General features: G+C 40.0%; 1 protein-coding gene across 4 annotated transcripts in view; it reads right to left on the bottom strand.

Moving 5' to 3' along the window:
- Positions 1 to 14853, bottom strand: part of DENND1A (DENN domain containing 1A) — a 994598-nt gene that overhangs the window by 171523 nt on the left and 808222 nt on the right. For all 4 annotated transcript variants that reach the window (XM_033960659.1, XM_033960660.1, XM_033960661.1 and 1 more), the window contains 2 exons: positions 10299 to 10355; positions 3206 to 3337 (listed from right to left, as the gene is read on the bottom strand). In XM_033960659.1, the coding sequence (XP_033816550.1) occupies positions 3206 to 3337; positions 10299 to 10355 (189 nt within the window). The remainder of the gene's footprint in view (positions 1 to 3205; positions 3338 to 10298; positions 10356 to 14853) is intronic.

The following is a 14853-nucleotide window of genomic DNA, read 5'->3' as shown; positions in this document are numbered from 1 at the left end:
GGACTCTTCTCTATAGTCTGATATTTATATTTTTACAATTTCTGCTCTCTTCTTACTGATCTGCTGCTAAATTAAGGAGGTCATGCAGTGCAGTATCATCTTTGTAGGGATCCACAGGCTGATTCTGTACCATATATAATTATACTCTAGTAGCATATAAATAAATATACCAGCAGGAAAACACAAGGAAAAACAAACACATTTATCTCCGGCATTGTCTGGAGTTTAAACCAAGAAAAGTGGGTTATGAATACTTAAATACCTGTATGTTTTAGACTCCAATGCTGCAGTTTTTTTATGGAAAATACATGCATCAATGAAATACAGTACTACAGTCCTTCCCGAGGTTTAGTAAAAATTTTGTTGGTAGAAAAAAATAAAGCACAGCTAATATGGTGGCAACTACTGATAAGCAGAGCTGGGAAAAAGTACACAATGCTGCATCAAATCAAATGCTTCCTGTACTTGATTCTGCACAATGAGGGCAATTCTATAACAGCACCAGGTGGATGACAGTTCTAGAAAGGAACACATGTGCTTGCTTTCCTTTACAGAATACTATGTCTCATTAGGTATATACATGCCTAACATGCAGACATAAGCACTTATATCATCTATAGAGCTGGTGTGCTGTCATGCGTAGCTAGAGCTACATCTGTAAATTCTAAGTGTACTGTACGTATCCATATATGTAAGGCTCCCCTTACAAATAAGAGATATGAAGTTAGGTGGGTATTTGTACAAAAGTACTTTGGAGGAATTTTGGTGTTCATGCATGCCTGTGCACACATACACATGCAAATTGGCACTATTCTAAACATTTAGGCCCAGATTCTATAAATAATAATAATAAGTATAAGATGTTGGGGGCGACATTAGCAAAATGCGAACAAGAAAGAGATTTGGGGGTACTGATTGACAGAACACTAAAGCCTTCGGCACAATGCGCGGCAGCGGCGAAGAAAGCAAACCGGATGTTGGCCATGATTAAGAAGGGGATCACGAGTAGATCGGAAGATGTAATAATGCCACTTTATAGATCAATGGTCAGACCGCAATTGGAATACTGTGTACAACACTGGTCTCCATACCTCAAGAAAGATATAACTCTGCTGGAGAGGGTACAGAGGCGAGCCACGAAACTTGTCAAGGGATTGGAGAATTTGAGCTACAAAGAGCGCCTTAGGAAATTGGGACTGTTTACCCTCGAGCAGAGAAGACTGAGAGGGGATTTAATAGAGACTTTTAAATTAATAAAGGGATTTTATAAAATAGACCAAGAAGAAGCTTTACTAACTTTTTCGGAGGTGACACGGACAAGAGGTCACAGACTGAAACTGAGTGGCAGCAGGTTCAGGACGAATGTCAGGAAGTTCTTTTTCACACAGTGAGTGCTGGGAATTTGGAATGCTCTCCCGGAGGATGTTGTGACAGAGATTACTGTTCTGGGATTCAAGCACAAGTTGGATGCACACCTTCTTGCAAATCATATTGAGGGCTACGGTATATCTGGGTCTCCAAACAGGAGTACCTAAATGGGCCGCCGCGTGTGCGGATCACCGGACTGGATGGACCTTGGTCTGATCCGGTGAAGGCTTTTCTTATGTTCTTATAACTTTATTTTGTATATCGCAATACCAGAAGCAGTTCAGAGCGGTTTACAAAGGAAGAGACTGTACATAGAGAGCGATGTTACAGAGAATATTGTCAGTTACGTTGGTAGAGTAGTCGGAAATGCAATAGGTGTGTCAGAGATGCAACAAGGCAGGGAGGAATCAGAGAAATTTGTCAAAGAGATAGGTTTTGATTGATTTCCTGAAGGGTGTGTTAGAAATGAGGGTGGTTAGACATTTATTTCATTTGCCAGCTTGGAATGACAGTGTTCTATCAAGGAATCTCTTGTAGATACAGCCCTTCAAGGAGGGGAAGGCAAACAGATAGGTGTTACATGTGCAGGAGGTGCCTGGAAATATGAAATGGTGTGACAGGTAGATTGGGGATGAGCCTGTTATGGTTTTGAAGCAAATGGCGCCTGATGTTAGATGCCTAGATTGCTGTGTCTAACAAATCTAGGCGCCTAATTTAATTTTTCAGTTAGGCTTATTTGGCACCATTTAATCGAAAAGTGTCATTAAAAAGCAATTAAAAAAAATAATTAACGTTTAGGCGCCTAACACTTTGAGGTAGGCGTCTCTTCTGAGGCGCCTACCAGAAAGTAGGTGTGGTTAAGGGCAGACTTTGGGCATGGTTTGACTTAGGCACACTTATTTAGACCAAGAAAAATGGAGTGTACCTGAGGTTCCAATGTTTATCAGCGCCTAAAACTGCTTTAGGTACTGCTAGACACGATTCCATAAGTTGCACCTAACTCATGATTGACATTTGCACTCCTTGGTGCCTAGAAGTTAGGCGCCATTCATAGAATCATGGCCTTATTGTATAATGGGTGCATAAAAGTTAGTTCTTATGATATAGAATTGCCCCTAATGTGATTGTCACTATGTGTACTGTATATTTTTCAGTGAATCATATATACAATTTAGTTTACAAATGAGGTATGGTTCAAATTCCAGTTTCTGTTCAAAGTAATATAAATTTGATGTCTTTTAGAAAATCTCCAACTGATACATGTCCATATCCTATTCTCATATAACAAAGTGACAGGTGTGGCCTTTTGCAGAACAGGATCAACACTAAAATTACGGAGGTTGTGTACTAAACCCCCTAGATAAAGTATACTGTATATATGCTATCCAATTAAAAAAAAGAGTCATCACTCTAAGAAACCTTAAACGGTGCCCTACTGGTACCTAACTTAAGTGGAGAAAGCTGTTTAAAATCAAGTAATAGCATTAAAAAAAAATGTAGGGCCTGCCATCGCTGTAATGGAGGAGCTTTATGACGCCTAATGCAACTGTAGGTGTGGCTAATTCTAGAAGTGGCATTAGGCATCATAAAGCGCCTCTGTAGCCACAATTCACGTGAAAGGTAGGTCTTGAAAACCCTGGCCTACATTTCCAGTGCCTAAGTTTCACAAAGTTTCAATTCTTTAAGTGGCATTGTTTCGTGAATGACATGTGATCAGCGGCTGCTTTTTAGGTGGCCACTGGCACTGGCAGCTCTGCTTATAGAATCCGGGCCTATGAGCTTTCATAACTAAAACGTACATTCTAAATTATTCTCTGATAGATCTTCCATAAAGTACCTGTCCAAAATGTACTGTGATTGGTCTCCTGTCATCTCTGAGCTTAAGTTCCTTCTTTTCAACTAGTGGAGATGGAGCTGTCCTTGGTGGGGGTTCATCTGGTACAGCAGGGCATCCATTCTCAGCAATATCCTGCATAGCATCCAATAAAACAAAATTACTTACTTATAGCAGGTGTTCTCTGAGGACAGTAGGATACATAGTCTTACATGTGGATAGTCTGATGGAGCCTACACAGGAACACCTAGTAAAACTGTCAGGTTTTTCACACAGCAGCAGAAGTTGCACTGGCTGCCAGTGGCATTTAGAGCAGTGTTTTTCAACCTTTTTTGGGCAAAGGCACACTTGTTTCATGAAAAAAATCACGAGGCACACCACCATTAGAAAATGTTAAAAAATTTAACTCTCTGCCTATATTGACTATATATAAAGTAATTCTCTTGAATAGGAATCAAATAAACACAAAGAAAGTATTTTATAATTACTTTATTACGAAATAAAAATTATAAAAATTATAAAATACTTTATTCAGTGCGAAACCTGCGCCTGTTTGGCTGAACACAAAGCTGATATTCTGGCTGGAATCGAAGAAAGACACACACGTAGCTCTTCGTCAACAGCTCTCAGTCTCTCTCTGTATTTGGTTTTTATAGCATACAAAAATAGACAAATATACCCTCCATCCTTTTTATTAAACCACAATAGCAGTTTTTAGTGCAGGGAGCTGCGCTGAATGTCCAGCGCTGCTCTTGACGCTCATAGGCTCCCTGCGCTAAAAACCACTATTGCGGTTTAGTAAAAGGTGACCATATTGTAAAATATAGACAGCAGATATAAATTCAGAACTGTGCATAGTAAGTGAAGGGAAGTTTTCATCTCTGGGAATTTACCCAGTTAACTATTAAGTTATTTGGGCAAATTCCTTTGAAAACTGTGGTAATACTGCCTCCACTTTGCTAAATTTAAAATAAAATCATTTTTCCTACCTTGTCTGGTGATTTCTGGTTGCACTTTCTTCTTCTGACTGTGCATCCAATCTTTCTTCCCTTCTATCAGCCTGTATGCTTTTTCTCCTCCACACCTCATTCCCTCCCCCAACTTTTTCTTCCTCTCTTCCTGACCTTTCTTTCTTTTTTTCTGTTTCTCTTCTTTCCTTCTGTTTCCCTGCCTGCCCCCTTTCTTTCTTTCTCCCTGCCGTTCCCCAAGCCACTGCCACTGCCGCTGCCATCGGAGAACAGGACCCACCAATGGATAACAGGCCCCAAAGCCGACGCCGACGCATGCTCTCCCTGACGTCAATTCTACAATCGGAGAGGAAGTTCCGCCCAGCCAGGCAGTGATTGGCTGGCCCGAACTTCCTCTCCGACTGCAGAATTGACGTCGGGGAGAGGAAGACTGATTGGCCCGATAGATTAGATCGCCAAGACAAAGTGAGTCCTGGGTGATCGACTCACTTTGCCTTGGCGAGCTACTGGCGCCCCTGCCTCGGGCCCCCTGTCAGCTCCGGGCCCGGCGGCCCTGCGGCACACCAGGCAACATCTCGCGGCACACTAGGGTGCCGCGGAACAGCGGTTGAAAAACACTGATTTAGAGTACAGTATAGATTGCAATTGTCATCAATTTTTATATGGTACAATTCCAGAGTATTTTAAGAGCAAGATGACTATTTACCAGCCTAATAGATTAATGAGCCAATGTTAATCCGAAATATGTCAAAACTTGTGCAATGACTTTTTGTTGTGCTGGGGTGAAATTATGGAATTCGCTGGTAGGGCAGTTAAGAAAATGTGCTGTTAGAGGATTTTTCAGACAACTCCTCAAAATGCAACTGTTTGTTAATGCTTTTTTTTTCCTCCCCATTTTTTAATTAAGTATTTTCAACATATTACATCCATTTAAACATAATAAGATATGGATTTCACAGAAAATTATACACTATCCCAAAATAATTTTAACCATAAGGTAAATATCCATCTAGCCCACAATTGAAGGAAGACATCTCATGTAATTTAAATACACATCAAAAAGGAAAATCAAAATAGGTATAAAAGGAGAAGAATAAACTTCCCCCCTTCAACAACCTATATACTTTCTAAGGCAATATACTTATAAAACCTCACTGAGAAATGCTAGTAACTAGTCCTACTTCTTTCCCTTAAGAAATGTTTCTAATTGAGATTGGTCCCAAAAAAACATAGTCTTTGTCTTGAATATGCAACAAACATTTGCAAGGAAATTTAAGAAAAAACGTTGCACCAATTTCAAGAGCTTTAGGACGTAAAGCCAAAAAGGCTTTCCTCCTATATTGAGTAGCCTTTGCCACATCAGGAAACATTAGAACCTTATCTCCACAAAATTTTGCCTCTCTATTTTGAAAAATGCTTTTTTATAGGGTCTGATTTGTCCTGATTGAGGATTAACTGTGAATTTAAATGTTGATGATTTGTCTTTTTATTGTATTGTTTTTAGGCATTATGTATGTGGATATACTGTAAACTGCCTAGGAACTAGGCGGTAAAGAAATTTTAAAAATAAATAAATACAAATGATTTTCTGCCTCAAAATAGCTTCAAACTGACCAGACTTGAAGATCTTTGGATTGCCAGTCGGCCAGACACTGACTGTAACCTCCGCCCCCGTGGATCCCCTCCACGTGACCGGGGGTGGGAAATGCAGCTTGTGCTCTGAAATCCGGAGAATGTTTGCATACAGCCTGCACTTAAACCCCGGACAAGGTCAGAGAGCAAGTGAACTCCCAGGGCAATGGACCCTGAGTCAAAGAATGGTGGCACATGGCAAGCTGGCTCCACAAATCCACTAAAGTTTCTCTGTGAAACAGCAGTCTGTGCTCCCGGTAAGGACTGACTTGATGTGAGCAAAAATTTTTCTTTGTGAGCGAAGGGCTTAGTTGACATGAGCAACAAAATTTCTGTTACTTTATGAACAATGATTATCATGAGACCAGAAATGAGCGATCATATAAAATCTGTGAGCGATGCTTCTTAAATATATGAGCGATTGCTTAGAGGGAACATAGGTCTGGACTCGCGGGACTGTGTCCTTTCCTCCAACAGAGGACCACCGGAAAGGGGTCTCAAGGCACTGAAGCCACAAAAAAAAAAAGACAAACTTTAAGCGAAAAAGAAGCAGAGCAATTCAAAAGATTTCTGCACGGATTGCTTGCAGATACTGAAACTGTAGGGGGCTCTAACTCACTTTCTAAGGTAGGAGGAGCAGATGCTCAGAAAAGTGTTTGGATTTCTGCAAATCCCAGATTGCGGGAAGGGATTGAATATCTAGCATATGGAATCTGGAAGGGACATAACAAAAATAATGTTCAACAATCAAGAACAGCTAAGTTTTAATTCTAATCTCAAGTTTATGATAAGAATTTTCCATCTCTAATGTTTTGAGTAGCAAACTCCAGAGATCAGGCGTCACTACACAAAACAAGCTTATCAGATGAAACCTTGAGCTTAGTGTGGGTGGGAACATCAAGGCAGCTTGTGATGAATATTATAGAATCAACAACGAATTCAAATAAAGAGGCATACCAACAGAGAAGGTCCAATGACTGAGCATCACTAATTTAAATCTAATTGTGCCCACAATGGGAAGCCAATGCTATTCCATCAGATCAGGAGTATGGTCTATTTTTCAGGCATCGTAGATCAGTTTCATGGCTATGTGAAACATGTAGAGCAAGATAAACATTACTGTCAAACCTGCAAGATGGAATTGGTTTATTCCTAATAAAACACATAGAAGAACTTAGAAGAATTTAACTTGAATTTTGAGGAAGAAAGCCATGTTGCAATGTGCATTAGACTGGTATTCACTTCCTGTTGAAGGATTTATAACACAAGAATCACTTGTTACAAGAAACTGGATATAATCTGCATGAATGAAAGTACTCATACAACGCAGCAAGGTAGAAGGGATGGAGTCTGGAGTTGGCAGTTGAAGAGAAGGGCACAGATAGACTTACCAGCTGAGCGGAGCTCACAGGGTGGGGTGGGGGGACACAGGGGGAGATAAGCTGAGAAATAGTGAGAGGCAGCTGAGTGAGTGCATTTGTAGGTCAGTAAGATGAATTTGAATTGAATTCTGAAATGGATGGGAAGCCAATGAAGTGACTTTAGGAGAGGGGTAACGTGAGTATAGCGGCTCTCCTGGCATATGAGTTGTGCAGCCGAATTCTGGACAGATTTGAGGGGAACAAGATAGCTAAGTAGAAGGCCTGAGAGTAGCAAATTGCAGTAGTCTAAATGCGAGGTGATGAGGGCATGGATAAGTGTTTTGGTAGTGTGCTCAGAGAGGAAGGGTTGGGTTTTGGTAATATTATAGAGGAAAAAGTGGCAGGTTTTAGAGATATGTTGTATCTGGGCTATGAAGGAGAGAGAGGAGTCAAAGGTGACCCTGAGATTATGAGCAGATAGAACAGGAAGGATGAGAGTGTTGTCCACAGAACAATAAATAATGGATCCCAAAGCGTAATGCTCAACGATGCACCATCGAAACCTAAACCAATAAATACGGTGTTCCGCAGGGGGCTAGGCTATCCCTCCTATTATTCAATCTCTAATTAAGCCAGTCCTAGACATAGCCTGCAAATAACAAATACAGATTCACTCCTTCACATATGACATCAAACTATACTTACCGCAAGGAGAAATGCACAATGCCCAGATCGCGAAACTCCTAAAATGCCTCTTGGAAATCAAAAACTGGATGACTGTTAACAAATTGCAACTAAATGCCTCAAAACGGAAATCTTTTGGATCCACAAAGATCACTGCAACAGCACCCGTCCCTCACTAAGCTGGGACTCAACTACTTTAACTGCGAAGGACTAAGCATGCAGCCTAGGAATACTCCTTGACTCCAACCTGTCATTTTCCAACCATATCTCTCAGGTGGTATTTCCCTCATTTTACTACCTACGTCAACTCCGAAAAATAAGAAACGGCTTTTCTGAGTCTGTCATCACCCAACTACTCTATGCCTCAGTCCTTTCTCACATGGATTACTTCAACGCCCTGTTCAATGGTCTCACAACGAACAACATAAAATGTCCTCAACATGTACAAAACACAGCAATCAGACTTCAAAAAAACCTCCATGCCCATGACCCTATCATCGGCTTACTGACTGCCCATAGCCAAACATTGTGTCTTCAAGGGCCTGATGCTAGTGTTCATATCATTGTATGACATGGCACCGGGCTACATGATGGCAAAGCTTCTTCTATATATGCTGAACAGGTTCTTCTGCTCCCAGGATGAAATACACCTCAAAATGCCTCCTGGTCATGCTCTTCAACTGCAAACCACCAAACAACATTTCTATTCCCATTTTATACCAAGCCACTAGAATCAACTGTCCCCTCAGATCAGATCCCTTGAAGGATTCCTGAGCTTTAGGAAAGCAATAAAAACATACCTCTTCACCTAACTCCCCTGCCTATGACCGATGGATTACAAAGAAATGTATATTAGTACTAGATCCCAGTACGTATCACGTTAGGAAAAAACTTGTATTGAAACATCTTCTACTGTAACTATGGCAATTTTCATATTATGTATATTGGTATTGGATCCCTAGTGTGGGTCTAGTTAGGATAAAAACGTATATTGAAAAAACTTGCACTATTAAGGATAACTATGGCAAATTGTAACCTGTAAACTCTATATTATGTTTATTGGTGTTAGACCCCCAGTATGTATAGAATTAAGACACAATCTTTCGAAAAATAAAAGAACAAGAGGACACTTGGAAAAGTTGAAAGGGGACAGATTTAAAACAAATGCTAGGAAGTTCTTCTTTACCCAACGAGTGGTGAACACCTGGAATGCGCTTCCAGAGGGCGTAATAGGGCAGAGTACAGTACAGGGGTTTAAGAAAGGATTGGACATTTTCCTGCTGGAAAAGGGGATAGAAGGGTATAGATAGAGGATTATTGCACAGGTCCTGGACTTGTTGGGCCACCGCGTGTGCGGACTGCTGGGCACGATGGACCTCTGGTCTGACCCAGCAGAGGCATTGCTTATGTTCTTATGTTCTTATGTTCTTGTATTGTAAAATTGTACTGTAATTGTCATATTGTAACCTGTTAACTGTATTTTATGTATATTTAACCTGTAAACTGTTCTAAGCAACTTGGGGAAAACAGGACGGAAAATGAATTAAATAAATCAATATTATTCTTCATCAAATAAGAGCTCTGGTGTACACTCCTAATTATTACATTTTCCATGCAACAATTTCGGGGATAAATGCTTAAAAACATATTTTTTATTCCATCCTGAGCAGTACAACAGTTTCTGAAAGAGGGTAATGAACAATTATTACCCATATAATTGCCTGAGATTACACAAAAATTCTAATTTATAAGTTATTAGAGCTCCCCAGATTGGATCTCTAACACACTTTTCTTGATGAGATTTTTTTTTTCAGATTAGCAACAGTATGGTTATTCTATGAAGTGAGTGGGATATATAAAAAATAGGTTTCTCAAGATAATTGTTAAATTAGCTATTTTTACAGTAAAGGGATTTCTTTGATAAACCTTGCTTCATCAAAATTTGTTACAGCAAAATGTTAAAGTTGGGTGTGTGACCAAAAGCAGGGGGAAAAGTAGGAAATATTCATCTGTGCCTAGCCAACCAGCATTTATTAATTTAAAATGCAATTTTATTCATATTTAGCTGTATATTCAAAAGCCAAAAACACCACCCCACCCCCACCGAATGTTATGTAACCACCATCTCACATCAGTTTCATTTACTTCAGACCAAATTCAGCTACAGGGGATCAGAAATTATTTTAACACACATCGATATCTTTTGTTCCTTTTAAAAAGTAATGCAACGTGAGCAGAAAAGCAGTTTCCATGTGTAAAAAAAAAAAAAGGTCTAAGATATACTGTACACTTCCAAGTATCTCTAATACATTTATAATTGTGTGAAACAGCCAGGACAGCTGGTAATGCATTTTGAAGTGTTCTAACACTGTATCAAACAGATTTCTATTGATCATATAATGCTTTTTGTGGCTAAGTATTTCATACACTTAGAATAAAATCTTCAAGTACCTTTTGCTTCAAGCGGTTTTTCACCTCTTTTATTCCCATTTTTGCATGATCTTTTGCCTGCAAGAAAAATGAACTCAAGTTGAAATTCTTTTCTGTTCCCCCTCCTTCCCTTCCGTTTCAAGAGGGGATTGTGCTGAACTTCAGTCCATCAAGACATGGCTTCACCTTATGAGTTAAAATGAAGAACAGGAAGAAAAATATGAAATATAGGATGTAACATAGAAAAAACTCCAACTCATAATTGTTACAAAAACAAATAGATTATAGAAACATTAAGGAAGAGAAAACAACTCTAAGGTGATAGTACAGACTTGATTTTCATAGTTCATTTATGTTTTTTTTTTATTACAGGCAGTCCCCGAGTTACAGATGCCCAACTTAAATACGACTCATACTTAAGAACGCAGTCGTGGCTTCATTTGATTCACTGAGCAGTATTTCCACTGGGGCATAGACTCCTACACTTCTCCTGCAACAGGTTCAGGAATAATGCATGGCCACGTTAAAAACTGTGTGATTGTGCATGCTGTACCTTAGAAGAGATTCTATATTCGAATTATATGAAGAGGATGGCTCAGATTTTTGTGAATAAAGATCTGTTTAGTTTTTCGGACGAAAGACGTACTGAACTGATCAACAGACCTACGTTGACTGAAGGGGGTACTACTGTTAGTGGTGCTTCATCCTGGTTTGATTTAGAAAACCAGCAGAAAAAATTCATCAGAGCAGAATTACATGCTAATACTCTAGCCCAGTATGTAGCAACTGCTATGATACCACGAGGCTTGCAAATTCAGAAAGGTCCCACCTTATTTGCCCAAAATCAGCAATTTAAAGACAAATGGTGTGCTATATTGAATAAATGTAGTATGGACCTGATGCTTCTTATCATAGAACAAATTACAGTATTAGAACAAGAACTTAAACAAAGTATGGAAGAATTAAAAGCAACAATCAAGCAAGCCTGTGAGAATGAGTCTGATTTCATGACTCTGGAAAGTGATCATAATCAGAAAATGGATAGCTACAGGGAATCTATAAAACAGTCAAAAATAAAGAAATACCGAAGAGATGAGCGAGATTATCAGAATAACCAAGTATATATATGGTTATTCAAGGGAAACGCTACAATCAATAAACAACCATTTGAAGATGACCACCTTTCCACTGATTCAAGTTCATCTAGTGGTCGTAGTGGAGGTCGGCCATATGCTGCCACTGGCCAACAGGGTCAAAGGGGTTTTTACCCGCGAGGGCAACGCGGCAGACAGAAGAACCGAGGCTCAAGATGAGTCGGATTTCAGTATCAACAACAAGGTTATGCCCCTGCCCCCCCAGGCCCCCAGACCCGGTCACAATCTCGGAACAATCCCTCATAGTGAATTTATCTTCAGTTGTATTATCGCCTACCCAGGAAGCGGTCTTAACACTGGGTTTGGGGTTTGTCCCGACTACAAGGTATGATGCATTTGAAACACGATTGTCCATCTTCAGTTTTCTGCGTAAATTACATGTTAAAATGTTCTTTTTAGATCGCTCTTCTTGTAGTGATGGGACTTTGATTGCTAACAAATCTGGCTGGTGTCCTGCGGCTCCCTTACATCCACATTTAATGACCTTCAGAGATTTAATCCTGGCAGATGTGGAAGAGTTGGAGAGCCAGAATGCTCACTCCCCTATTGAATACAATCTGACTCGGGAAGAATGGTCAGCTTTACAAGAACTTCAACACAATTCTTCTTTGATCATTACCCGGGCTGATAAAGGAGGTGCGATTGTTCTCCTTTCAAAAGAGATGTATATCCATGAAGCTCTTCGACAATTAAATAATACTCAATTTTATCTTAAACTGAGAGAGGACCCTGTTGTAGAACTAAAGACTACCATATCCAAACTGATTTCTAAAGCTTTCAAGTTGAAAATGATTACTACCCGTGAGGCTAATTTTCTGAACCCTAACTGGTATACTACCCCTAACATATACTAAATGTTACCCCTAAATTTTGATGGAGATGGCTACTTTGGTACTTACCCGTAGTTACTTTCAATTCCATGGTGAGTTTTTCCTACAATGTCAGGGCATTGCGATGGGGGCTTCTTTGGCCCCGTCTTTAGCCACTCTTTTTATGGCAAATATGGAGGAAGAACTGATATATCAGATGCCCTTGTTTGACCACATGGTAATTTGGAAACGTTTTCTTGATGACATATTTTGTATATGGTCATCTTCTGAAGCTGATCTCCATCGATTTATTGCAGATTTAAACAAACTGAACACTAATATACAGTTTACAGCCACTATTAATAATTGTGAAATTGCTTTCTTGGACATAAAAATTATAAAGAAGCAAGGTAAATTACTAACGACCATATATCGAAAGCAAACTGATAGGAACAGTTTGCTTCGATACCACAGCTTCCATCCCATTGGTCTCAGAAGAAGTCTTCCTATTAGTCAATTCTTGCGACTGCGGCGTATTTGCTATTCCCTAGATGAATTTCGGGCTCAGGCCAAAATAATGAAGAGACGTTTTTTTCAGCAAGGCTATCCCCATGAAGTAGTAAAAAAAGCATGCACTCGAGCTAAATATGCTCATCGAGAATGGCTACTTCTTGAAAAATAGAAATGTTCTGAATCTGAGGGGGTGGCTTTTGTCCAACAATTTTCTCCTCTGTCTCATCATATTACTCAACTGGTTATGAAATATTGGTACATAGCCAGATTGGCCAATCCTACCTTAGCTGAGCGCCCTATTTTTTCATATAAATGTAGGAAAAACATTGGGGAGTATGTAAATCACAATCTGCTCAGGGACCCGAGATCTAAAATTGTAGGGTGCCACTTACCTTGTGGTAAATGTCAGTGGTGTCCTTACACTATGTCAGGTGAAATATGGATTCACCCTCGCACGGGTGAGTCCTATCGTTCAAAAACTAAAACTAACTGCAACTCTGACCATGTTATCTATCTCAGTGATTCCCAACCCTGTCCTGGAGGAACACCAGGCCAATCGGGTTTTCAGGCTAGCCCTAATGAATATGCATGAGAGAGATTTGCATATGATGGAAGTGATAGGCATGCAAATTTGCTTCATGCATATTCATTAGGGCTAGCCTGAAAACCCAATTGGCCTGGTGTTCCTCCAGGACAGGGTTGGGAACCACTGATCTATCTAACCCAATGTCCCTGTCCTAAATTGTATGTAGGTAGAACATTGAGATCTATAAAAACACGTTTGACAGAGCATAAATCGCGTGTCCATACTAAAAATGAAACGTCCCCTCTGGTCCGACACTGGCAATTATGTGGCCATACTCTGGATGACCTGAGGTGGAGGGTACTGGACTCTGTCTATGTAGGATGGGAGGGTGGAAATATAGAGAGGAATCTCAATTTAAAAGAATTGCGCTGGATGTTCATGCTAGGTTCTATGGCTCCGGAGGGGCTGAATGAAGCCTCTGATTGGCTAGCTCAGGCTGACGTCTAACTAGCCTGTTAGTATTCTGACAGTTTTGTACTTCTCAGCTGTTCGCTCCCTTATTGGAGGTGACGTCAAGGGATGAGTGTATTTATATTGTGGGGCGCACGCCGCGGCCATCTTTTGGTTATTACCGGCGTGTTAGTATGAAAGTTAAAACTATGGTAAGTTGTGCTAATTTCTTAATATCTTGCATTACGCAATTATTACTGTACATTAATGGGTTTCTTTGTGCTTTATGTTCCCGCAGACTCCCCAGCCTTGATAAAGTTAAGCGAAACGCGTTGGCATGGGGGAATATTTACTCTAATGCTGGGACAGCACTGGTGAACCAGTAGATCACAGAATGCATATTCGCAAAAGAAGCTAAGTGATCTAAACATTATACTATTGAAAATAAAAAGATTACAAAAAGTATATAAAATGTTGAAAATATGAGAATATCAGCAGGGATTAATGACGAATGACAGACCAGATGAGTACTTTAAACTCTGAGGTCAAAATCTGAATTCCCGTTGCTACAATTCTCTTGATGTATTGATATGAACGCTTTCTTGGTGACCCACCACATTGATGTTTAATTTGATGTACCTTAGAAGGAACACTGGTAGGGACAGTTGGCTCTTTTGTCAGCTGGCAGCAGAGGTAAGCAGCAAGAACCTTAAAATCTACAAGTTCTGAGTTGCATATAAATCCGACTTAAGAACAGCTTTAAAAACACAACTTGTTCTTAACCTGGGGACTGCCTGTACTCGCATTTTACTCTCTTGCAGAGTAGCAGCCCCTAGGAATTGCATAGTTTCATAAGATCAATGTTGTCTGCATTCTATCATTCTTCAAATCATAAGAACATAATAGCAGCTTTACTGGGTCAGACCAATGGTCCATCTAGTCCAGTAACCCATCTTCACGGTGGCCAATCCAGGTCCCTAGTACCTGGTCAAAACCCAAGGAGTAGCAACATTCCATGCTACTTATCCAGGGCAGGCAGTAACTTCCCCATGTCTTTCTCAATAACCGACTATGGACTTTTCCTCCCGGAAATTGTCCAAACCTTTCTTAAAACCAGCTATGTT

Source organism: Geotrypetes seraphini, chromosome 10 (assembly GCF_902459505.1).
Source record: "Geotrypetes seraphini chromosome 10, aGeoSer1.1, whole genome shotgun sequence".
Classification (NCBI taxonomy): Eukaryota; Metazoa; Chordata; class Amphibia; order Gymnophiona; family Dermophiidae; genus Geotrypetes; species Geotrypetes seraphini.
The sequence above is the reverse complement of the archived record's forward strand: the minus strand, read 5'-3'. Positions and strand labels throughout refer to the sequence as shown.